This window comes from Chelon labrosus (genome assembly GCF_963514085.1).
Source record: "Chelon labrosus genome assembly, chromosome: 19".
NCBI classification, from domain to species: Eukaryota; Metazoa; Chordata; class Actinopteri; order Mugiliformes; family Mugilidae; genus Chelon; species Chelon labrosus.
Window position 1 is genome coordinate 18,708,668 of NC_140352.1, and position 26,451 is coordinate 18,735,118.

Genomic DNA, 26,451 nt, shown 5'->3' on the forward strand with positions numbered 1-26,451 from the left:
GATCACGTGGAGCGCCTTGAAGTGACGCCACAAAAGTTAAAAGACGTTAAAATAACTTGTCGCACACGTTTCAAACAGAAGCGTGGTCGGTTGTTACCCTTAGTGATGTAAATACTTTGCATTCCTTGCCAGTTTTCTTCCCACAGCCGTTCTTTAATCTCTCACCCTATCAGGTCTCAACCCGTCTCCCTTTTTCCCCCATCTTTTTCCATTTACTCATCTCTTTCCCTTTCTCCTCTTTCTTCCCCCACGATTCCCTTCTTTCCCGTCACCTGACTCCCTACCCTCTCCGTCTGTTTTCTGTTGGCGAGTTGAGAAGAAAATCATATTTGCCCACTTCCTCTGGCCTGCTGATATGGAAAATCATCTCAGAGGCCAGCCGCTAACGTAAACCTCATTTCTGTCTTCTGTGTTTTTTTTTTGTTTTTTTTCCCTCTTCTCCTCCCCTTCTCCTCTTCCTGGCCTCTGTTTCCGTCTTTGTTTTATCCTTATCCGCACATTCCCTTTCCATCTGTCACCGCTGCATCCTCTCGCAGTCAGTTTTCCGTTTCTCTGTGTAGAAACACCAAATTATGAACAAATATATAAACTGAGCCACAGCTGATGAAGGAATTTCCGATCAATCAAGAATCATCTGATCAACTACTAAAAAACATTTATTAAGCAATTGATTACTGAACCAGTGACACAGAGATTATGTACCATAATACTATTTGCGTATGTTATTTACTATAAATACAAGCTGCTAACTGAGGAGACAGCTAGTTTCAGTCTCCATAGTGGTAATTAAAGTAGGAAATGTGTTCATATGCCTCCCATTTTTTCCCAGCTGGCATCATGACTTGGAAAAGTGTGTCAACACAGGCAGCGAATCCTCCAATGTTGACAATCCAAGGTAATAAAAATCAGAATTATGAGTTTCTATTCACACTAATACATTCAGCTGTACTTACAGGGAGCAAAATCTGCTTCAGTTTATTTATGATTGACTGTAATATGATTTGCTGAGGGGAAAATCCACTCAAAAACACTTAAACACTGTTTTAGAAATAAAAAAAACACGTGAACTGGAAATGTGCCTTGCTTTTCTGGGCAGGTCTCGCTGCTTGGCATATTTTCGGTATTCTCACGGATAATGGGGCCAAACAAAAAATTTAGGGATGTCGTTTTATTTCCAGCGAAAGCCACAACAGAGTTTGATAGCAGCAAATCTGGAGATTCGGCAGGATAAACGTCAGGATTCTTGCCATCTCTCCCCAGAATTTAACAGCCAGAGACGCCATTTTACACGGCTGCCTCGACAAAAGGCAAAAAAATTAAGAATTAAATAAACAGAAATACATTAATTCACCTCTAGAAAGCTATCACTGCCTGATTAAAATAACACCTACTGTACTGGAGGATTTGAGCGCGTTGAATCTTCAAATTGAACCCAAATAAATAAAAGTTGTTCACTAAAGTTGGCTCAGACCGTGCAATGAGTGCTCATGGTTTCACACCTTTTGAAGCGCACTATGACGGTTTTTAATTAAGGACAGATCAATCAGGTCTCATCAAAAAGCTTGGCAGTCATGTTTAGAAAATTTAAAATAGTTTCATGCAAAATCCAAAGGAAGTGTCTAACGATGGAAAGCAACCAAAACGTCAAGGTTATTTCTCCTCATTTTTAGATTAAAGATGTGATCTTGGATTTGTTAAACCAATTCATGTGCACTATATGAAGTATGTTTCATTAGCTTAGCAAAAAAATAAAAATAAAACGTGTTTTAAAAAAATAAATAAAAAAGCCTGAAGCCTCTTCTATGTGTTTGACTCCACAGATGTTGAAGAGTGCTTGAAATCTGCAGTGAAACAAAACAGCAAGACAACAGACAACACGGGCAGACCGTCCCAAGGTTTCTCACTGCTGAGGAGAAAAAGAGAGGAAGATGAGGAGGAGGAGGAGGAGGAGGAGGAGGTGGCGGAGGCAAACAATAGATGAGAAGAGGAAGAGACCAAAGGGAGTGTTATTAGCGGTGATATAACCAATGTCACATGGTGAAAGAAGCATACGCGGATAAAGTGATGGAGTGATATTCTTTGCTGTATCTCGCTGAATGGACTGCTGCTGATCAATACACACACGCACGCACACACACCTGGAAGGATGATGAGTTAAATCAATCTCCATCCGATTGAAGATCAATGTCCTCTTGTGTCGTATTGTCACATTTGCCAATTAACAAAAGCCTCTGCGCTCCCACTGATATACTGAACTCCCTCCTCTCTCTCACACACACACACACGCTGTCACTGTTAGAGAGAGCTTGAGAGCTTGAAAGTACAGTCTCAGTGTGTGTATGTGTGTGTATGTGTGTGTATGTGTGTCAGAGGTTCTGACTCTCGTTAGCTTGGCTGTTACGCTTATTGCCGTACACTTGGCAACCTCTCGTCAGTCCGACCCTTTCATAAGCCTCCAACCACCAAGGGCCCTGGCACTGAGCCTTCAATCTGTGTATGTGTGTGTATGCGTGTGTGTTTGCGTGCAGGCCTGTGAGTGTGTATTTAGGGGCAGGAGTCAAGCCAGACCTTTCTGATCTGTTTTGACACCACGGAATTGCACAAGTGACAGGGCTACTCAAACAAGGCGGTCGTGGAAGGCGCTTAGACACACACACATATACACACACACTCAAAGGTCCATAAAAGCATTATGGCACTGGGGACACAAACACATTGAATGTGTGAGTAAGCGCCCGAGCGGCGCTTACAAAGAATACGTTCAGGGGAGAAAAGGAGTTCTTTTGCTCGACTAGATCCAGATAGCATTTTCCTTCTGCTCTATCTTATTATTCATCAACGATTCCTCTTGACTCATTCATGTTAGAGAGAGCAGGGTGTGCAAGCAAAGCATGGCATGTCGCCTGGGACAAGCAGCTGCACTGAATCACATTACGACGGGAAGAAGAGAAAGGACTGAGAAAGAGAACGGGAGAGAGAGAAAGAGTGGCGGGGAAAAATGAGATGAAAGAGCTACAAATGAGAGATTTCCCTGTGAGGCGCATAAATCAGCAGACTATGAACAGCACAGCTCAAAGCCTGACTCCCAGGCTGCGGACCAGAGCCTCGCCATCCACACACACACACAAATGCAGACACACACACTCTCTCCGCTACCATCTCTACTGTAGTAACGCCCCTTTCTCACTGCACCTACACGTGTGCGTTTATAACATCAAAAGCCAGTAAGGACGCTAAAAGGCACCTCATCTGCTGGTTGTGAATTCGTGAGAATTACAGGAAATAAAAGCTGGAGGAATTAAATCACCAAAGAGAAGAAAACGTGCAACATTGCACCTTGTGTCCCCCCGCTCGGAAAAAAAAAAGCCAAAAGAGAAAAAGAAAAAAGAACTCCGGTGTTGTTCAGAGTTTTCCGTCTGCGAACGTGGCCCACAAAATGCACCAGTAAACTGTGAGTGAGCAGGAAAATGTTCCTGCTTTTGACCACAGACTTTTTGGACGCCACACACCCACCCACCCACGGCAGGAGGAAGGGCCATATATGGTCGTGGAGAGCAGGAACTCGCTACAGGAGGGTTTCTGAGGAAGCAGGAAGGGTGGGGGTGGGGGGGCTGTCAGTGTAAGTTTTTCCATGTTTTACCAAAGAAAACAGGGGAATTTGGGGAATAGGGGTCATACGAGACTGGCTCAGCTGCCTGGGTCAGAATGAGACACAAATGGTACGTGCAAGCGCACACAGACACGCACTAATCAAAAGCATAAGGTTCCTGATATTTCAGGAAAGCCTGCGGTGAGAGTAAATAATGCAATTCTGTCTAACTTGTATGTGTGCGTGTAGGGATTGTATGTGTTGGCAAAGCCCCCCCCCCCCCCCCCCCCCCCCCTCGCCCCATTACCACCACTACCACCACAGTGGCTTCTGGTAAAGAGTGAAGGAGCCTGTTCTAAAAGTTCTGTTCATCATCCAGTCCGACATGCCTGCGCCACGCCTCTGTGGTCCATCCAGTCTCCTGCCGCGGCAGACACACACACACACAGGCACGCACACACACACACACACACTGTCTGTAATGATTTGAAGCTGCATGTGCCTGCTGCTGGATAAAATACACCTGGGGGTCAAGACTCCAGGAAGAGCACAAAGTGAGTCAAACAGAAAACACGTCACCCTGAGCTAAAAGAAAAGTGGAGACAGAGATGAACAGGTACACATGTGTGCCTTCATGAATCACATGATCTACCGAAGCTCAAACACAATTAAAGCCCACCACTTATCAACCTTTACCACATCCAGGTTACATATTACAATGGACGGTACATTAGCACACAATCCCTATTAAACACATGTTCTTTAGTGCTGCATTGTGTGACTCTGTTACTTATTAACAGTTTTCCTGATTACAGTTATGGTTCAAAACCAAGTAGACATTAACATTATATGAAGGGACAGTGTGATGCAATGGCAGTCTATGTCAGCATATCATTTAGATTGTATTAGAGGACTTTGACCACTTAAATAAGCTACATTTAGCTTTCCAGGACGTTTTAGCATCTTTGAGCTCATTGTTTTGGTTTTCCTCCACGCGGTAGCAGCTGTGGTTTAGCTGGTAGCAGATTTAGGCATAGAAACTTTAAAAATCAAGAGAACGCATCCAGCTCAGCACCTTATAAAGGCAGACAGATAAAAAGCTGATGAATGTAGCGCAGCATTTAGCAGTTAAATGTGGCTGAGATGACAAACATAGCTAAAAGAAGGTGAATACTGGACTTATATTCAACATGACGCCAAATACATGATTCCAACTGCTTGCTGATATTGTACATTTATACGTAAGGTGTAAATGAGCAAACATGTTGTCAGCAACAGAAAGCGATAACAATTTCTCAGCGCCAACTTGCCAAAAACCACTTGCTACATCAGCTACCTGAGGCTAGCATGTAGCTAACAGGAGACGCCGAACATACTTACTTCCAAACTTTCATATTGGACTAAAGTTTGAGCTAGTTTTTTTTTTTTTTTCTTATCTTACTTTGAAGATTATGATTTGCAGCTCAAGATTTGCAGCAGCAGTGCAATGCAATCCTGCTTCAGCTAAAGTTAGCTCAAACTCCAGTGGAAACAAACACACCTACGCAGCTGCAGCAGCCGCGAAGCAGGAGGAAGGTTGCAACGAAGAAGTCAACATCCTTTAACCACCAGACACAGATTCAACCACATCCATGTCGGTTAGCTTACGCCGTGCCTGCTGAAGTGTCCTTTAGCAAGACATCGTGATACACCAGCAGCCCTGCCACTGGTCTCACTGACCCTACAGTCGGATCTGCCAGCAGCCCAGAAAAAGTGAATTTCCCTGCAGGGATCAAATATCACATTATTATTGCAATATGCTACTTCTAAGCCATCTGAGCTTTCCTCAGTCCTACACCACGGAGAGTCATATCTCAGTATCACTGGAGGAAGATGTGTGTGTGTGTGTGTTTCTAAGTATAACTGCATGTGTGTGTTCAACCACGGCGTACCGTATCACCCTCCATCATCGTGAGTTGAGGGGTTGTGGTTCCTAGAGAAGCACTTTACTTAAATTAGACCCTCAACGACTCGACATGCAGGTGTCATCGTGTGTATGTGTGCGCCAGAGTGTGTACACTTGTGTCTGCGCGTATACTGGATATGTGTGTGTGTGTGGGCGTCAGAAAGTCAGTGTGTGCGAGGGAGAAGAGACTGAACAAGAGAGAAGAGCGGGATCAGCAGACAGCGAACATGAGAGAAAGGCAACAAGGGAGCGAGTGGAGGAGGAGGGAGGGAGGGATGGGGTGAGAGAGAGAGAGAGAGAGAGAGAGGGAGGGTGGGAGTCTGTGACGGAGCGAGAGAGGCAGAGAGTGAGACGCAGAGAGAAAGAAAGAAAGCAGGTGAGAATAACCCAGTCTGACCTTATTTCAGCACGGCTTTTCCATTCTTTATATTCCCTCATTGCGGTAATGTTTACACAGGAATAAAAGATTATTGGAGAGGTCCACGGAGAAGAAATGAAGAGGGAGACAAGGAGGGAGAAGGAAAGTAAACTAAATGAAAGATGGCGAGAAAGATGGGGTGAGGAAAAAGTAGTTTGGAATGAATAGCTGCACCTAATGATTATTTTCATTATCATTTAGTCTGGCAATTATTTTCTTATTAATCATGTAGTCCGTGTAAAAAAAAAATAATGAAAAATGTCCATGACGGTTTCTCCAAACCCCAGAGAAATTCAACTGACAGTGATAAAGGAGTAGAAAAGTCACATTTGAGAAAAACCTGCAAATGTTTTGCGTTGTCCAAATAAATGAAACATGACTTATCAATACAGTCTGGCTAATGGTTTCAGTTTTACCTCCAATGACCATTAGTCCAGCCCAAAGAAATAACACACATGGACGTTAAAGAGGGGAAGACGAATGGTCAAATATGGCCTTAAAATCAACATTTCAGTGAAATCTAGCCACAACAGCAAATAAAAAACTGGAGCTCGGTGAATGCAGTCTGTCACTTGACACAGACAGACGCGAGCCGTGCCATAAGTCATCATAGAACTATTGTCTTTCATGAGAAAAGTGAATATATATGGTGATAATATAATCATGTCATGTCACGAGAAATTAAGCACTCCAAGGTGACAATGTATAGCAATTAGGCGCAAGGATCTTATTTTTACACACACAGAGAATTTAACTTTAGGTAACTGGCAACAGCAGAATAAATTTAGTCTTTTTTTGTTTTATTTGTAACTGTATTGCTTTGTGGTACACTGTGAGTCAGTTGTCGAACTTTTTTTTTTTTTTACATAAACCCAACATCGAAACGTATGTTGAGAAATCCCCGCTCAGAAAAATCAGGGTCAACATCCTGACATAGCAGCAAAACAAGCCTTTTTAGATGCAAAGTATCTGCATGCCACGACAGAATAGAAAACACATGAGACTGCTCTTTTGTTCACTGAATATCTTTAGGTTTGCACTGTTTGTCTTCGTCCTTGTATTTATTTATATTTTTATATACATGCATTAATTTGGATGTAACGTTAACATCCGTATCACTGAAGCTTGTGTGATTTAGATCGAGCTGAAAGAAGCTAAGAAGCTGATAAAACGCACGCAACGCTAAGAGGTTCTGATGAAGTACACTTCACACTACAGACGCGTACACACTGACAGCACGGAGAGCGCGCATGCAAAAAGCATAAAGCATATGTAAGTGCACATCCTCACACCAAAGAAGTCCCCGCATTACGCATGCACGCACGCTTCCAAACATTACAAAAACACACATCAAAATGACCTGAACAGACAGGAGGTGGTTATTAAATAGACAAGAGAGAAAAACAGAGAGAAGGAGAAGAGACACTTTACCAGCAATCAAAGATGCAGAGGAGAAGAGACAGAAAGAGAAAGAGAGGGAGAAGTCGAGGTAGAGAGAGAGAGAGACATGCTAAAGGAGAGACTTTGCTTCTAATCAGCCCGGATCCAAAATTTAGACAGGCACACACAGAGGCACGAGCAGTCCCAGTAGGATTAGGACCTTGGCACTGTGTGTGTGTGTGTGTGAGAGAGAGAGAGTGTGTGGGTTTGTGTGTGAGTGCGTAGTGTGTACGTCCCACGAGACTGATTAGCCATGAATGACTGATGACGGATCTTTGTTTTCTCTCTCTCTCTTTCTGTCTCTCTCTCTCTCTCCCTCTCTCTCTCTCTCTCTCTATCTTTTCTTGTTTTCTTTCTCACTACTCTCAGCTCGGGCAAGAGCATGGGAGAGGATTCTCTCTCTCTGACACACACACACACACACAAAGCTGCACACATCTCCATGTATATTCAACAAAGGCTCCTGAATATACTTAATGCTTTCATGTGTGTCACTGTGTAACGATCCATGCTGTTCCACACAGCTGCTTCACTCTTTTCCTTACTCTCTTCCTCCCTCTCTCTCCCTCTCTCTCTCTCTCTCTCACACACACACACACACATACAGTGATATGTACCTATCTCCTATTTAAGAGCACATTAGTTGCCTTTCAAGCCAAATGCGAAATCTGTCCAATCTGTACGACGGCAGCAGTGTGACTCATGAAAACTGAAGGGCCCTGCATTCAGGAGGCAGTCCGACCACTCTGCCTTCTTTAACCTCACCTCCAGATGAACCTACGGCCCCCTCCATCCATCTAAAGCCCTGACAGCAAAACAAACTGGACATAGACCCGCCTGAATGGAGGCCATTACAATATGAATGAGCCAAACAGAGCTGAAATGAATCGAGCAGAGAACCAAAACACAACAGCCGGGAAAAAGGGCCCCGGCTGAGTCAAACGAGTCAGCTCGAGTGACGATGAGTCAGGCATAAATGTGACCCTGAGACAGATAAAAGCCGGCCCGTCTCAGGTGTCGGTTGCCGCCACGATAAGGGTTGCCGTGGTTGCACCGCCAGGGTTTTGCGGTGTGCATTTTCAGGGGGTGCAGACCTGTGGATGTGCCGAGACTGTGACATCATGTCTGTCCACCCCTAAGTGATGTCACCTCTCTGTCATGTTGCGTAAACAGGGAATTGCCCTGACCCCCCTGAAGAAGAGGAGAGCCATAAAATAGCTGGGAATTATGACGTCTGCACACACACACACACTTTCTTTTCGCGTATCTTTTTCATGCAGCCGTATCACAAATAAAAGACACACAGCAGCCACACATTCAAACACCTTATGCTGTGTTTTTAAATGAACACACACACACAGGCACACACACAGAAAGAGAGAGCCCCCCCTTCCCCTGCACAGAGTAAGAAGCTGTTTTAGCCTTGTGTTTTGCGGGCTGTTTAAAATGTCATTTTTCTCTCGTTTCTCTGACTTCAAAGGCGCCTCACTGAGCTCTCACTCCCTCTTGCCAAATCCTCCAAACGTTTCTGATTTAGTGAGTTGGCCATGTGCCGAGCAGCACCGGGACGGGCCCGTTAACAACCGGCCGAGCAGTGGGGAGACGGGGAGGCAAGAAAGAAAAAGGGAGAAACAAATGAGGCAATGTGGAAGAGGATAGGAAGCAGGCTGAAATTGAGACAGAAATAGGAGGAGCGCCGAGAGGAGCTGGTCCGCTAACAACGCAAGGAGGCGATGGGCTTGTGGGGAGTTAGACAGAGATGGGAGATGAATATAAGAGGTGTGTGCGGCGGGGGTTGGGGGGGGGGGGGGGGCTGATTGAAAAGAGAAGAGAGCAAAGGGGGAAGAGAAGAGCGGGGAGGAACATGGCTGTGAGCAGGAGGAGAAGGAGGAGGAAGGAGGGCTGGAGCACCACTCGAAAAGCTGAGAGGAGCGAATGCAATGGTGAAGGGGAAGTGAAAGAGGAAAGCAGAAGGAGAGGAGGAAGAGGGGAGGGCAAGCATGTGGTTAAAGAGTAGCGAGGAAGACGGGGGAGTGGAGGTCTGGCCAGTGAGGGACAGAAGCAGAAGAAGAAGAAAAAGGGGAAAGGGGAGAGAGAAAGAGAGAGAGAGAGAGAGAGAGAGGAAAAAAAGAGCACATGGACACAGGAAGTCTGGCGCTTTCCATTCACATGCCAAGTCATCAGATGGTAGTGTGTGTTCACACCCCGGAGATGTCGCAACCAAATGCACCCCACTCCCTTCAAATCACTGCTACCGACAATAAGCAGCTGTTCTCGTGTTGGATGAGAGTTGGAGATGAGACAAAAGTCTTTCTGTCACACTGGCAAATGCGCTTCTGAACAAATGCAAGCTTCACTCAAAACTCTCAACATCAAAAGGATTTTTTTTTTTCCCCTCCACTTAATATATTCAATTTTTTTTATATCTTTCCACCGATGTGACCTTTTAGACAGCTCAAATCTTGGTCACAGTTACTCCGAGGTCAATTTGATTAGATGTAGGAATATATTAAAATGGTGTGCCGCGGTTTGCTGGAAATATCAAAGCATACACAAGAGTCTAATTTGTAATGGAAATGCCTTTAATGACTTTACTGGCCTTACTTAATGACTTAATGCTTTTAACGCGTCAACAAATTTCAAACAGTCAGACTCATTTAACTGATTCCTTTGGCCTTCCTGCATATTTTAGCTCACATTTAGATAAGAGCGGTAATGATGTGGGTGTCAGATCAGCTCGCCAATATGTTGAGGCTGACAAAATAAAGTGTGTATGTTAAATGCAATTTTAAAAAGAAATCATATGAAACATATGATTTTGAATGCTATGATATCACTCTAGTGTACTGCAGTGTTCAGAGATCAGTGGGTTGTTTGGCTATTTTTTTTTTTTTTAATCCAAAAATATTGCTAAAGATGGTTTTTATTTTCTGTATTCCTAAATCAGAATTTGCTCTGTAAATTATTCAGCAATTATATAAATTATAAAAACTCTCCATTGTCCTTAGTGGGCTCCTACTCACACACTTGGTAAAGTTGAACCATGAAACTTTATTGATCCAAAGTGGTGAGTCAGTTTAGATTTTTTTTCCCTTGAACTGAACTGAATTGACAGTTTACGGTCTTCTTCTTCTTCTTCTTCACCGCATCCAGTCGCAGCTCGGCTGGCTGCAGCTTTCACCAGCTGTCTCCTCCGCGCAGGGGGTCGTCTTGCACGCCGCACCCGAGATGTGCCCCCTGTACCCCGGGTAGCGTTGGTTAGTTGGAGGTGGTGGTGGTGGTGGGGGGGCCACTGCTGACTCATCTCGCAAACACACACACACACACACACACACACACACACACACACACTCTGAGGCGAGTGTCTCCTCTCGCTCTTTCACTCACTCACGCTCTTGAGAGGCAGAGGAGACGCCGGGCTGTGGAGCTGGGGATGGCGGCCAGTGGGTGCTGTCAAGCGGTGGTAATCTGACTGGATTACCAACCAGGTGGAAACATTCAGCCTATCCACTCCCTCTACCCCTTCACACCCCGCCTCCACCCCCTCTCCCCCTCCTCCATCCATCATTGCTTCTCTTTCTCTCTTTACTTATATAGGGCTTTGCTTCATCCTTGCCTTTTAACATAATAAGCACCCTACACAGACACTAATGTGTATCTGTACTAACTACAGACCCTTGTATCTCTAATTTCACAAGCATGTAGCTACACAAGCAAAAACCAAACTCATGCATACACATCCTCCTTCTCCATGTGAGCTGTTTGTGTGCAAAGGTGTGTGCAGGTAGGAGGGCGAAGGGGTGTGTCCCGCCTGCGCTGCCGTGCTGATCAAAGCCAAAGCTGAGAAACTTCCAAGAGAGCAGAGACATTACTGACAGCGTCGTGATGAATGGACGGGGTGGCTGCATGCAACGCGCACACACACATATAGCTACATACATTTATAGCAGAGACATGCAGAATTTAACTACAGGGTCTTCACTAACAAGACATAACAGAGGGAGAGGAGAAGGAGAAGAGATGGGAAAAGAGGGGCAAGAAGAAGAAAAGAGAAAGGCTCAGGAGACAATGGCCACAGAGGAAAAGAAAGAGTGGAGTGGCAGAGAGGTTATCTAGTCTAACCAAAACATTATGATTATGGTTTATTACGTTTCCAGAGCACAAAACAACCGAGGATAGAGACTGTTCTGTGACAGTGTGTGCAGCTGTGCATGTGTGCACACATGACATGAATGTAAACTCTTTCCGTCGGCACTACTAGGTCACACACAAACTCTCTCACACATACACTATCGTGTAAACAAAAACCGTCTGCTGTCTGGGAAGTAACACACCTGTTCAATGACAAGCGCCGCCACGCCCTCCATAATACTGCACACCTGTGCTACTGCAGGCTAAACCTAACCCTAATCACACACACACACACACACACACCCGTACACACACACACACTTGCACAACTACTGCCCAGGGGCTAACATCACAGAAAGGGGAAGAAAGAGAAAGAAAGGCTGGAATAAAAGCGAAGCCGTGAAAATGAGAGGGGAAGGAGAGCAAGACAGACAGACAGAGACAAAGGCTTTCCCACTGCTCCTATCAGTAATCTAAACGTCTGTGTAATATCATTGCGGGGTTTTATCAAATGGGGGCTGAGTCTTATGGCGTTGGTATGCGTCTGTCATTCCATCACCTTGTCAAGCGAGACCATATTCAAGCAGACACCATGCTGATCTAAATAAGAGGCTTCAGCAAATTGATGGATTGCAGGTTTTCCGGGATATGAAGAAACAAGGGGGAATTGGGGGGAGCCTTTTTTTTTTTTTTTTTACTTTACATTTCTGTAAGTGATACACCCAGTTTGGTATGGTGTGAAACCATAAAAAAAGTGCGCGTGTGTCTTTGCAAAGATCTGAAACAAACCCCTGTCATAGCCCCCACCTCCCTCTCCTGCCCTGCTATGGCCAGCTCCACATCATATCTACCCCCTGTGCCGAGGCCTAGGGCCAGGCATATACAGCTCTCCGAATCTCTAAGGGGGGCAAGGACAAAGGTAACCCCCCATCCTAACCTCCCAGCAAACACACACACACACATATCCCAACCCCCACCCCAAAACAACAATCCTCTATGCCCATCATGTCAGTCAAAACCCCATAAGGGACATGCATGGAGAGTCTGGATATCTGGAATCTCAATACAGTGTCATGCACCTTGAGACCCAGTGAGAGGCCCTCTTGAATATATTTCAATAGCATTATCACCCCGCATTACTATGCTCATTCCCCCTTTCAACATTACAGAATCATTTTTAAATTGCGCCATAATGCATGTCAGCGAGTAGTGGTCTTTAAACCGCCGAGCAGGTTAGAGGTGTGTTTGTCACAGGTTAAAAAAATAAATGCAAAATAAAAAATGGCATGCCCTTATTTTAGATCCAAACAGTTCAGTCAAATTTAAAGGAGACACGCTGCTGAATTTCTCTGGAAATATATGCAATGTTTTATCAACTGAAAAGAAAATGTAGCCTCTTCAATATTTTAAAATATATATAAATATGTGGTCACATAGAGGAAGAATTATGTCAATTATTTAATAACTATCACAGCATAAAGCATGCATGTAATTCAGAATAATGCAAGGTAAATTTTGTATATACCTTATTTATTTTAAGAACACATCTAGGCAATTAAATCATTTGAATTTTATACATGGAAGAACTAAATAATAAATATAAATAAATATGTCAGTTTTATAAATGCTGTAGATGCAAATATGTATAAATGTGAGTATATATATAGAATATTATACATTACATTTTTATTTAAAAAAATTGATAGATTTGGAAATATTGTGTTCACAGTGGTCTGAAACGAGGCAAGCTGATAAAAATATTACAGCTTTAAGCAAGTTCCCTCAAAAAGAAGCTGAAGCAAATGCCAAAAAGGTTCAATTTCTACAAAAATAAATATATAAATATACATAAATAAACAAATAAATAAATAAATAATAAGCGTGTTGACTGGAAATGTGGACATTGTGTATTTTTTTGTGACAAATCTATAAAAAGAGTTTTAAAAAATCCTGGCTGGACGTGTGTGTCGGTTTTACTGTTGCGTAAAACTGCTGAATGTGGAGATAAGTGGAGAAAGAAGATATGTGGAGCCTACACGCACCCAGCAGCAGACTGTGGTATTCGGTTTTATGAAGCCGCTGCATTTGCAAATGATAATTAATGAGGTTTCTCGTCGGACACGTTTACATTCATCCAGCCAGTGCAGTATACACACAGATAGAGTGCACTGTATGATTTCGAGTGCAGCCTTTCTTTCTCTGTCTCTGTCTCTCTCTCCCCACACACACACAAACACACACAGAGAGACACACATATACCCCCCTCCCTCATTGAGCCAGGATACCAAAGCTACTTGTTAAATCTAATGCATGCACTGTCAACCCATTCGCACCCCGTCACGTCCCCGCTCAATATAGAAACCGGATTTTCTGGTATTACCCGCACCTCTATTAGCCAGAGCTCGCCTCCACCCCCCCTCACCACCGCGACCCCCAGATCGCGACCAGTACGAGCCAGCGTGAGCCTCGAACCCACCGGCACCAAACCAACATCTTCATGGACCCACACATGGAGGAAGAGGAGGAGGAGGGGGTGGCATGGCACATGAAACTCGCTCATAGCTAACAGCTTTAATTTATTGTTTAATGGGAAATATAAGCGGTGGAATAACCCAGTTGTAATTAATTACATCAAATGCCAATTATTAGTACTTTGCTAATTGACGAAACCATATAAATCTGTGACAAGATTATGCCACTACAAACGCCTAATAATCCTTGTTTGATAGAAACCAAACAATCCCGGAATGTTTCTTTACTCTTGTGAGGTTTAAAGTCTAAAACTAAAAAAAAGAACACACACAGAAAAAAAAAACTAAAATAAGCGAGCCTGCCTATGTTGTAAATTTAGAGTTAATCTAATTTACAAAAGAATGAACATTTCCCTCTTGAGTTGCATATTTTCGCTTTTATCCACTGACACGTTACATTTATTTTCTCGTATTACGCACAGCAGTTATTTAAGATATAACCCGTCAAATAAAGTAAAATATAAAACTCTTCGAGATAATTATGCTCCTTTATTTGTTTTTGTGTTTATTTCCCACAAAGCCGGGGCTGTTTTCCTTCCACGTTAAATTCTGGTGCGTCCCTAAAGAGCTCCAAGGTTCCCCAAGTTTGCAATGTGGACAACATATGCCTCAGACAAAAGGGAGTAGACGCCGTTTATAAATCCACACTTTCATTCATTCAGTCATACGCAGAGCCCTTTCAAAACTGACCTGAGTGCGGACCCATGGAGAGGTGGGATGAGTAGTATTTCCCGGGCTGGAAGTGTGCCGGGTGCTGCACGGAGCCGTGACCGCCTGGCGCCATCCGAGACGCGGCGCTGTGAACCAAGGCGCTCCGCTCCGTCAGGAGGTGGTGCGGAGGAGCGAAATCTCGGCTTTCCATCCCGATGAGAACCGATAAATCCCAAATCCAAAGTAAAATCCGGAGGCACCGAAGGTTTCAGGCACCCAGATGCAAATAATCCCTTTTATGAACTTCGGGCTCCCCTCGCATTGAGCGGAGTTTTGGCTTTGCAGGGTAGAAACTGAGTCCCCGTCATGTCCTACAAAAGAGAGAGCAGGAGACGAGTCAAAGCGCTGACAATAATGAGCCAAGCAGGGATGTAGCGCTGAAGAAAAGGCTGAACTGAGAGACAGTCGCTGTTCCTGTTTAGACAAACAAGCAGCATTTTCAAAAGACATTTCACATTCCACAAAAAGCCAACATCTACACGTTATCTACTTTTAACGACGAGGCACGCCAGCTCAGCAGGACGAGCAAAGTCTGTTCAGTGAAAAAGCTGGGTGAATTTTAAGTTCATGTGGATTTACTCTGCATACATCGATGGCCCCAACACAGCGGTCTCCCCACCTCCTCCCCCTCTTCATCCTGTGACCAAACACGATGCAAACAACGCACACGGGAGCTTTCTTTATCAGCGAAAAGAAAGGGGAGGAAAGGAGAGGGAGACTGGGCTCAGGTACAAACAAATGCATATACAGTACACGAGTTCACAGCTGTGAGAAGCTTCTCTCGGTAAAGGAGGAGCTGTTAAGTCTTTAGACCCAACAAGGACCGGTCATAAACAAGCTGGACCTCGGGGCTCTTGCACTAAAATATTAAGAAAACCATCTGCGCAAAGCAAGAACGCACAAAAGCACTTTTTTAAAAAAAAATCCTTCCGAGGGCTAAAATCCACTCCCCAAACGGTGAGAAATACACACATTCCAGCTTTGATTAATGCTTGTTGTTTATGTAAATCGAGTCTTGATTTATTCGCGTAGGATATTTGTAAGAAAATCAGATCCCTGGTCCACACAAACTTTGAAGGAGTGCTTATTAATTTGTATTTTAAAATGTATAATATGGGGCTGATATGAGGCCCAGCGCTGCCATGGAGCCATGGTGTTTGCAGTGTAGCTTTTACAAATTAAATCTGACTTTACTGTTTCTTTTCATGTATTTGCCAAAGTTGTTCCGCCATCACCGTTGGACTTTTTTTATAGACTGCACCGCTGCAATCAGGATTATTATTTGGCGGGGGGGTTGCTTATTAATGAAAACGGCGTTGAAACAGCTATTTCCGTCAACTCCTACGAGTCAGCAGCAGTGGCCCTCGCCTCCTGACAATGGCAAACACCATGCATCTCTGTTACATATATGCTGTGTGTATACAGGCTGCACTGTAATCACGAACACAAATCAAATCGCCTTTATGCTCCGGTGCGAAAGAGTGCGGCAATAAACAGTGAAATAGAAAAGGGAATCATCGACTTTGTATGTGCACCTCATAGCCTGGGTCATTTGCTTAAATAGGGCTCCCTGTGATGCTTGCTTTCGACCCAAACACACCTCAGCAGTCCATCTATTAGGCCTCTCAATGCATGGCACGTCCATCTAGCGCTCTGTAGATGCTGATAACACCTCCCAGGAACCAACGATAAAGGAACAAAGAAAATATCAAATGCTCTGGTGGACCAGGGGCTTATGAAGTGCATAAGAATATAGCCTGCATGAGCTTGGATATTCTTCCTTTAACACACACACACACGCATACATACAGACTCCCTAGCACACACACACACAGCTGCTCAAGGACTCGTTCAGGAATTGTGTTTTTTTTTTTTTTCATTTAATTTTGGGAGGGGGGGTCTTCAAAGTTCCTCATCTCTGACAGACCTGCAAATGTGTTCGTGAATGTGTGCGTTCAGTGCGTCCAAACACTCAAACAAGGATAAAATATCCAAATATCTCCCCGGGAGAATATCCAGTCAAACTGCAGATAAATAATTTAATTTCCTTTTTTGCTTGCGAAAATCTTTTTGAACACATCTAGTCGACAGCAAGTGGGAAGAAATGAAGGTAAAAAAAAAAACTGGGAGAGAAACGCTGGCTACTGCGAGCGCACAGGGAAGGCAAATGGACTCTCCCCTGTCCCCTAGGCTGTGAGAAACAATGGCCCTTCTCTACGGGACATCAATCATAAACCACTCTCCTCTGACATTTGTCTATACATTTTTAAATTTTCGGGCCGTAAACACACGTCCCGAGTGTTTACATTCCACGTCAACAGAGAGCCACTCAGGCTACATTTAACAACCTGAATCTAAATCCCGTGTTATCACATGCCACGCAAACAAAACGATGTGAGCAGATCGCGCGTAACAGTTTGGGAAAATGATCATTTGGATCTGCTGTTGTGGTAGCATTGTGAGTGTGTGTTGTGTGTGTGTGTGTGTGTACATACGTGGAAGGCGTTCAGACTTCCTTCCACTCATCCCAGACTCCCCCAAAGCTCACACACACACACACACACCTCCAAAACACACGCACACACACCTCCACCATCGCTGCCCTGGAAAGGGTCAAACTATCGCCAGACGAAAATTCCCCCCTACAAAAGTAACTACCGCTGGTCAAGACGATATTACACGAACTTAACACAAAAGCCAGAAAATCCGCACAGAATTGTGTTTGTCAGATCTAATATAGTTGAGATTTTCCGCAAAAAAAATTGAAAATCGCCATTTGAACCAAAAAATCTATTAAATCATAAATGCGTGGTCAAAAAATATAGAAGAACTACATAGCATTTACTTTTGAAGTGGTTAAGAGGCCAACTCATTGCTTTCAACAATATTGCAATAAAGTAAAGTCACAACCCATAACCGGCGCACTAAATCCGGATATTCAGAGGCCGGCTAAACAGGAGAGACAAGCCCGACTGAGCCGAAGACAGCGCGGCGTCTGCGCAGCCTTCTCACCGAGGGAGCGCTGCAGTTCGCAGTAAACCTCCCTCAGCCTCCCCTTCCTCCCAACAACGCTCACGCGACAGGGAACCAACAAGGAAATAATATACAATTTATAATCCATAAAACAATGCGCAGAGGCGCTTGGAGAGATTCGGAGTGGTCCTGAATGATTTAGAAACACACAAGCGATTTTGGCTGCGAAGGGAGGTCAAATCAAAAAGTGACACACATACCGTCCACAGCTCAGCCCTGCAACCCTGGACAGGAAACAGAGAGAATAAGCTGTCTGAAATGAATCCCTCAAAATACTGCAAAAATACTGAGATCTGTTGCTTTAACGCTGAAAGAGGGATGCCTTCAGATTATTATTCTGTGAGGTACACAGAGCAGTCACATCAGCTTGCATTTTCTAATCTCGTCTCTAAATGTGTGACAGCAAATAGCGAGGTATTTTTAAAATTGGGTAAAATTGTAGATTTAGATCGTCCTGTCTTGCATGAAAGACTTTGACTGAAGGCGACACTGAGCACAGTAAAAAGGAAAAAACGCAGCTGTAAAAAAAATATAAATATATATATATACATATATATGCTACTTACTGGTAAGTTCTATCCATTGTATGGCAAGCAGGGTGTAATGAAAGAAAAAGTACAAAAATATTCAAAGAGAAAATCCCCGAGTCGCAGAGATGAAACATGTGGGATTGATTACATCCTATGCTGCTGCAGACTGTGGTGTGCAGTCAGTTGAGGTATGGGAGAGACGCATCGTAGAAGTTCAGGCTTGTAGTGAATCGAGGCTCGTTCATGCAGCCGGAGACTCAGACACGCCGGGAGGAGGAGGAGGAGGAGGAGGAGGAGGAGGAGGATGAGGTTGAGGTTGAAGGGGTGTGTGTGCGGGGAGGGGTGGACGCGCAGGCCTATTGGTTTGAGAACGACAATGTGAAAGCGTGCCCGTGAGGCGCTCCCCCACCTCCGCCCCCACTCCACCCTTTCCTACCCCCCGCCACACACACACACACACACACACACACAATCGCTACCACCCCCTTCGACGGGAAACACACGCTGCCATTGGCTGCAGCGCCGAGCCAATGAGGAAGCAGCCGGAGCCGCGGAGCGAAACGGCGGGCGTTTGATTTGCAACCCTCGGCGCGCTGCGTGCGCAAGCAAATGCGAGGAGACAGGCGGCACAGCTCGGCGCTGTTCAGTGCGGAGAGAGGAGAGGAACCGGCGCTGCCTGCACTTTCTGATCGCTGGTGGAGAGCAAACAGCATCTAGCCTATTCTGTGTGATCCCGCTGCAGTTGAGCTCAGATGCCGCCTGTGCTGTGATATCGGTATTTTGCTGCGTGACAGTGATGATGTGATAGTTTTATTGATGCTCCTTTAGGGAAACGGGCTCTTACGCTTGCCCCACTACACGTGTTTTGCTAAATAAATCCCTATTAGGGGACGTGCAGGCTCTGTCTGCAGTCTGAGACATTTTGCACAAATTAAGATAAGAGAAGTTTAGGACCTATAATTAATAGACCTACAGTTAAGTGTAAATTTGACATAATTAATTTGTCCATTGGGATACTTGGGAGTAAATCAAATTTGTCTGCTTAACCAATAAACTCAAATCCTCTTTTGATAGCAGCTCTCAATGAGCAGCCTTCTTCTATCAGCTGATTTAATCTGTCAATATTTCACATATATAACAGCATTAGAAACGACCCACAGGTTAACATGGAGAAAGGTTTAATAAAGTTGTTGTTTTTTGTATTTATGGCAAGGATTGGAAAGGTTACACATAAATAAACAGCACATATTATCATGTAGTCAGTATTGCCTTTTTGTGACTTTATGTCTGTTTACCTGCCTCTGTTTCTGTCACACACACACACACACACACACATATACACGCACACACGGACAAATTGAATCACTGCGTAATTTGAAAGCATTACTGTCCTCGGGGTTAGCCCTGCGCACGGTTCACTAATTTAGCCAATTAAAAGTGGAAGGATATGGGCTTGTGTGTTTCCATGTCGAAATATATGAGCTGCTATAGGCTAATATTCCCGTCCCAGGTTTGTTTATACGTGGAGGCAAAGGGTTAAAAACTCAGGGCTTCAGCGCTGCGGAGCTCCTGATTGGTTGGCACGCTGCCAGAGCGCTGTCAATCACCGAGTGTAAACAAGGCTCTGATTGGCTGCTGGCCAGTCCGCACTGGGCTGCCTGAAAAAAGCAATTACTGCCCCTGCGGTTTCAAGGCGGCCCCGCGCTGAACGATGAAAGGAGATAAGGAGGGGCGGTTTCAAGGCGCCCCCCACGGCGAACCCCGTTGGCCCCAGAGCAAAAGGAGAGTCAAGAGTGACTAAATCAAAGGGAATACGGTAAAAGGGGGGGAAATTACACGTTGTATTAAATGTAGAGGCTAGATTTGCGGAATGGTGCAATAACAACTTTGTGTTTAGAAAATGGAGGAGAGAACGGCAACAAGAACCGGAAAACAGCTATTGCGCTGCCGAGAGGGAGCTCCTTTTTTTCCACAAATATGGAGGGAGAAAAGTTTTTGTCCACAAAGGAGACGATGAAAAGAAAGCCGTAGGTTTGTTATTAAAGATAATTGTAGGATTTTCTCAACAGAAAATTAAAAATAATGCTATTACCGGTTCTTGTTTTGTGCTGTTACGCACACAAAAAAAGCTTGACCAAAACTTTTTATTGCCAGTAATTAAGTGGACATTTCCGGGTTTACACGGGAGCTTAAACGGTATGTAGCCTAATAATCATTTTTTATTTATTTTTTCCTAAAAGGGTAATAGATGAAGCTTAACTAAAACACTCGACCATTTCCACTATTCAGCACAGATTTAAAAAAAAAACAAAAAACAAAACAATAATACAAGATAAAATACATTTAAAATTTAAAATATATTCATATAAAATCAAATAATTTTTAAAATCTCAATATTTTCTCCAAACGTTTAAATAACATCTCAAAATAAAAATGAAACAACAAGGCAGGAAAAAAAGTCAAATCTTTCCAGCTTGCATGCTTTCTAGCAGAACTTCTCCAGAGCTGACAACATTGAACACACACCTCATAAAGTATATGCAGACTGCTCCAACTGATGTCCCTTTACATTAAAACAGAGACTCTCTCCTTTGCTTTGGTCCGGCCCCAAACAAAACACACTGGGGGGAAAAAAAAGAGAGAGAGAGAGACCCAAGCTGGTCTGCAGCTCAAAGATAGCCTACAATACTGTATGCGCGGAGCAGAGCCACACTTTCATCTGCAGAGTGAAATTAATATATAATTCAAATCAAATAAGGCCAAAGCGAGCAGATTTATCACGTCTGTAATTAGATAATCGTTACCGTCTTTTCCCATTTACATAGCAGCCTGCATGTCCGAGCCCTGCGCCCTCCAATAGGCTTCAGCCACCACGTGTCTGCACACACACTCACACACACAGTCGCACACACACACGCATGCACGCACAAAGCTCGCATCCACCAAAATCTGTGCAGACTTCCACTGTTAGTCGATATTTCAATAGCTAAAATGTGCTCCATAATGCCAGTTCAGAGACGCATCTGAATGATAATGCGCGCATCGCAGACCGTCTAAGTTGACTGAAATAAACAGTGCGTCGTGAAAGCCACCAGATATGCATGGATTTGTGCACTCTCAATAGGAGGAAATGTATTAATTATTTAAAAACGTGGTGCTGGGGTGTTTCTTGCAAGAGAGGAGCTTGGAATCAGCCAGGGAGTTTAGATCCAAATGTGACATTTATTTTATTTCAGCCAACAGGTTTTCAAAATCACAGTTCTCCAGCTATTAATACTGCAAAAAAAAAAAAAAAAAAAAAATCGTGATTAAAAAGTGTAAATTTTGCTGTTAGGATTTTGCATTAACCCTTACAGCGAAGGAGGAAAAACTCGTCGTTTTCTGATTCCAACAGCTTGTCAGGAATCAATGCCAGGAAACGTCGACGCAGCCTGCATACAATAACCTAGCCATAGCGTATTGTGGGTATATATGCTATATATGCAATAGTATGCTATAAGTATATATTATGGAGTGACTTGGTTTCCTCCTTCTCTCCCCTGACAGTGTTGTCCTCGGCACTAATGACAGAGGGACAATAAAGAATCCTGTTCCGCAGCTCACAAAAGGAGGCCGCCACTTAAAACAGAAATCTGCATTTAATTTATTTAGTGACAAGGAAAAGCCTTTTATAGCTTGATTTTTATTGGTTCTTTTTCACTTAAAAAGGTGGGGGCTGGATGTGTGTGTGCGTAAAGAGAGAGAAAGCATAACACACGCACCCCAGCCTCCTCCGGTCCGTGTGCCAGCGCGAGCTACCCTATACTGTGGGGTGTGGGTTGGGTGGGGTGGTAATTAATGCGGATTGACTGATTGCTCTTGAAACAGACCGGTCCTGCGCGCGGATTGTCCCCGAGCAATGAAGCGTTCCTGACTGACACTTTCCACCTTCCCTTCTTCGCTTCCTCCTTCCCCAGTTTTTCCCCTCTCTCTTTCGCTCTCCCTCTCTCTCGCTCTTCTCCCCACTTTTTCTTCCCGCACGGCCAGACCACTGCGCGACACTCTTCTCGATCCCGCGGCCGATTTTGCTGCCGTCCAGCCCGGCCAGCAGAGGCACTTCTCTCCCCGCTCTGCTCTGCAGTTGTGGTGTCACAAGTTGAATGAAAAACAAACACAGCATGCCAGCATTATTTATAGGTTATTGTCATACTTTTATGCTTTTGTTTCCAGGCCGTACGACACCGTAATTCTGTGTAACTTGACATGAGTAAGTTTAGTGCTGCGTTTACAAAAAACACAAAAGAACTCTGCTGCAACTTTATCTAAAGAAGAGTTACATTAAAAAAAAGGCGATTTAGTAGTTTTACGCACGTTAAAAAGTGGATAGCTAAAGTGCGTTTAAATTGTTCTCGCCCCATCAAAAAAAAAAATGAATTGAAGAAACTTTTGAACTGCTAAAAAGGACCAGGTTTGAAGAAAAACATAATTCACAGTGAACGGGAAACACATTGGCGAGGCTGGTTTTAAATGAGGTCCAAATGGGGGAGCTGTCTCCACGGGAGGCCCTCCATGCAGTGCAGCCATCCTATTCTCACCAGATATTTCTGATAGCCATTTAATGATGAGAATTTCCAAACAGGGTCGTTCACCAGGGAGACGCCCCGGCTATCTAAGGTGGTGCAACCCCATGAGACAATAGAGCCATATTAGAGCAGAGGAGAAATGCAGCGCTGCCAAGCTTATGAAAAACAAGGCAGCTCTGTGCGCTCTGGGCGTGTAGCAGCGGCGATGTGGGCACGGCGTTCAGAACCCTCTTTCCTTTTTTTTTTTTTTTTTTTGAAATGGTGGCCGATACATTGTAAATATTAACCTCGACAAACAACAACGTCGTCCATAACGATAGAAGAAGACGTGATGAAGTCAGAAGTTGACTGGACACAAAAACAACATGACCTTTTCTTCTCTGTGTGCGCAGGCAGGACAGATGCTGCTATTTCTGATCATCCTGACAGAGAGGCTGGAGAGGAGCTCATGGCTCACACACAGCGGGGTCAGGAAATATGAAATGGTTGGCATGAAAAATAAAACGTTCTCTATTAAGGAAAGAAAAAAAAAGACCGTAAACCCGAAGCAGGCTGCCATGTAAAGGCACACGTCTCCAGACGCCTTCAGATCGAGCACGATAGTGCAGCGGAGGGAGATGATGATGGTGGTGATGATGGTGACAGAAGGCATAGCTTGGGCACCAAATTAGTACCTGTCACACAGCCATATATCTGTCTGTAACCACCACCGGGCCTGTATGGACGACATGAAAGCACCGGCATCTATTTACGGGCCATCAAAACACGCAGGTGGAGGCTTTAATTACCATTACCGTTTGAACGTAAACAGCCGTAGCGTGCTGTCCTGTCTGAGCGCTGTGCTGTTTGCACAAGTTTGTATTCACAAGGAGGAGTACTGAATCGTAACAGTTTCTTAAATTGTGACATTACACATGCAAATAATGGGATTAAATACACCGTGCGTCTGACGTGCGAAGGGGCCATCTAAACCACGGTGCTACCTCCGTTTGAGTAATATTCCAAAATTTTGACAACACTTCCCTCTCTGCGAACATGTGTGCACTTGCACGCACACGGGACGTTGGACGTGAATGAGTGTTTTCCTTTCCAGTCTCGCACGAAGATCATAAAACATATTCAATTGGTAAATCTCTCAACGCGGCGAATCCAGAAGGGTTAAAAGTGTTAATGTAACGCTAAGTGTCTCCAGGATGGGCCACGGGGTCAGGAGGTCACCTGACCTTCCGCAGCTGATCACTTTAAGAAACGCCATCGATTCCTTCCACCGGGTTTTATTTCACAACACGTGCCTTTGTATTAACGGTAAGATAGACTTTAACTGAATGAAGAGGGGGAAAAAACTGTGTTTAAACGCTGATCCCATTTTAAATATACAGTCATCTAGTCCTCTTGAAGTGTTGCGCAACCATGTTGGCCATATCTTGACAAAGCACGTGTAGCTCTAATCTCTAAATCTGGATCATCTCCCAAAAGGGAACTCACCTAACTACAATTTAATTTAGTGTTTAGTTAAACATTTGACACTGTACACTTTCTATTATAATGTAATGTTTAATTTTCAAAATTTAAGGAAAAAAAGTTATTACAATCCGAGCTCATGTGACCAGAATGAAACTATTGTATTGCTTGCAGAATCTATATTCATTAAAATTATACTTATAATTTCACTTGTCCTGGGAATTTACTGCAGAATTTTAGCTGATTTGGGGACATTTGCTTTCAAAGTGTGGTGTCCTAAAACAGTTTTTAATATTTAATTATTTTGTAAATAAAATAAAAATAAAAAAATAAAATAAAATAAAATAAAATAAAATAAAATCTGCACTCTCAAGCTAAAAAGTTCCCTTTCCTGTCCGCATCTATAAAGTGTCGGTGCGTAAACTCAAGCAAATTAGTGAAACTTCGTGTTGGCGTCAGCACTAGATTCGGCCATCGTATTTCCCACAGTTATTTATACATAACACCGCGAACACGTAATCTTTGCATCTCTACTTATAAATTAATTAAGAAGCTGGACTACTAAAGCAAAGTAAATTGTTTGCGGTGGGGGCGTTGTTTAAAAAAAAAAGAGGAGAAAAGAAAGAAAGAATAGAAAAAGACGAAGACAGAAATCCCAGCAACAATGTCTAAATCCAGGATCAACTACACAAACCTTTGTCTTTACTGCCACTTCATCAAACTAAGTCAGAAATCAGAGAGCTTTTGTGTTGCCAAAGCTCTGAGTGGTGTGTGTGTGTTCGTGTGTGTGTGTGTGTGTGTGTGTGTGAGTGAGGCAGCAGCTCCGTAGGACTATCCTCATACAGTTTTACCGTGTAACTTAATATAAGAGAATAAGCCTGACAAAGTATAACACCCAACGTTGGGTGTGCGTGTGTGTGTGTGTGTGTGTGTGTGTGTGTGTGTGTGTGTGAGACACTATACCCCCCCAGCCCCCCCACCCCCCACCATTAGGCCCCAACTTTCTTACAAGGACAACATACTCAATGTCCACTCATGAACGTCATAAAAGCATCCATCTGTACTTGCCTGTTGTCAGGCAGTTATTTATAGGACACAAAAAATGTCTACATTTGTTGGAAGCATACAAAACCGATTACGGAAAGTTTTTAGTCCTAAATGTAAAGAAACCTAAACACGTAATCCATACCCATAAACAAACTGTACAGAGTTAAATAAATAAATTCATAGTGGATCTTGGAGAAACGGCTCAACCCTTTTCAGAAAAAAAAAAAAAAGACTTTATAAACTACAAGCATGTCAAACTGAGTGAAAATAGGAGAATATTGTATATTTAAATGCGCCACGAGCACATAAATCACACTGCCAGTGATTAAACAAACACAAAATAACACCTACCCAACAAACCGTTGTCTCCATACAGCGCACGGCTTCAGTCTATAGACGGGAAAACAAACAGCCGAAGAGTCTTTCTTCCTCGCAAAACTTGACAGATCGTGACAAATACCCTGCCTCTCCGCGCTCTATCCAAACCAACGCGCCTTCAAATGTATGGACTCAAATAGCGCCGCGATTACTTACACGATAACTCTTCGCTGAATTCATCCACCGAGGGATTTTCCCGAATACAACACCCGGATCCTGTGGATGTGAGTCTCCGTCAAGCTGTATAATAGCAAATTTATGTCTGGATGACGCGTCCTCTCTCTCCCACAATGGAGCTGAAGCGCTGACATTAAACAGAAAATTGATGGAGAAACTCTCCCTTTTCTGTCCCTGCCTCTCTTTCCCATGCACTCTCGTCTGGAGACTAGAGCTTTCTTGTATTTTCTTTCTTTTTTTTAAATCAGGGGAGGGGGCAAAGGGACATCATCAAGCATGCTTATGACTTACACACCAGGAATACACCCACTCACATCCCCACCAACAAAGGTGGCGACCACAATTGCCTCGACACACATTTACGCACCGAGACACACGCTCTCTCTCTCACACACACACACCTTTTTCTGATCTGTTTTGTTTTCATTTGTGATTGTGCTGAACCGGATCTCTGAGTGGAAGTGGAAAAGGAGGAGGAGGAGGAGGAGGAGGAGGAGA

General features: G+C 43.9%; 1 protein-coding gene across 2 annotated transcripts in view; it reads right to left on the minus strand.

Annotated features, from left to right (window-relative positions):
* bahcc1b (BAH domain and coiled-coil containing 1b) overlaps positions 1-26,145 on the minus strand; it is a 58,599-nt gene extending 32,454 nt beyond the window's left edge. The window contains exons 1-2 of one of the 2 annotated variants that reach the window (XM_084567372.1): positions 25,933-26,145; positions 14,745-15,076 (exon numbers count right to left, since the gene is read on the minus strand). In XM_084567372.1, the coding sequence (XP_084423498.1) occupies positions 14,745-14,916 (172 nt within the window). In that variant the 5' untranslated portion in view covers positions 14,917-15,076; positions 25,933-26,145. Of the gene's footprint in view, positions 1-14,744; positions 15,077-18,364; positions 18,507-25,932 lie in introns of those variants that run through there. The other variant, XM_084567371.1, reaches the window with a different exon arrangement.
* Between the last annotated feature and the right edge of the window lie 306 nt (positions 26,146-26,451).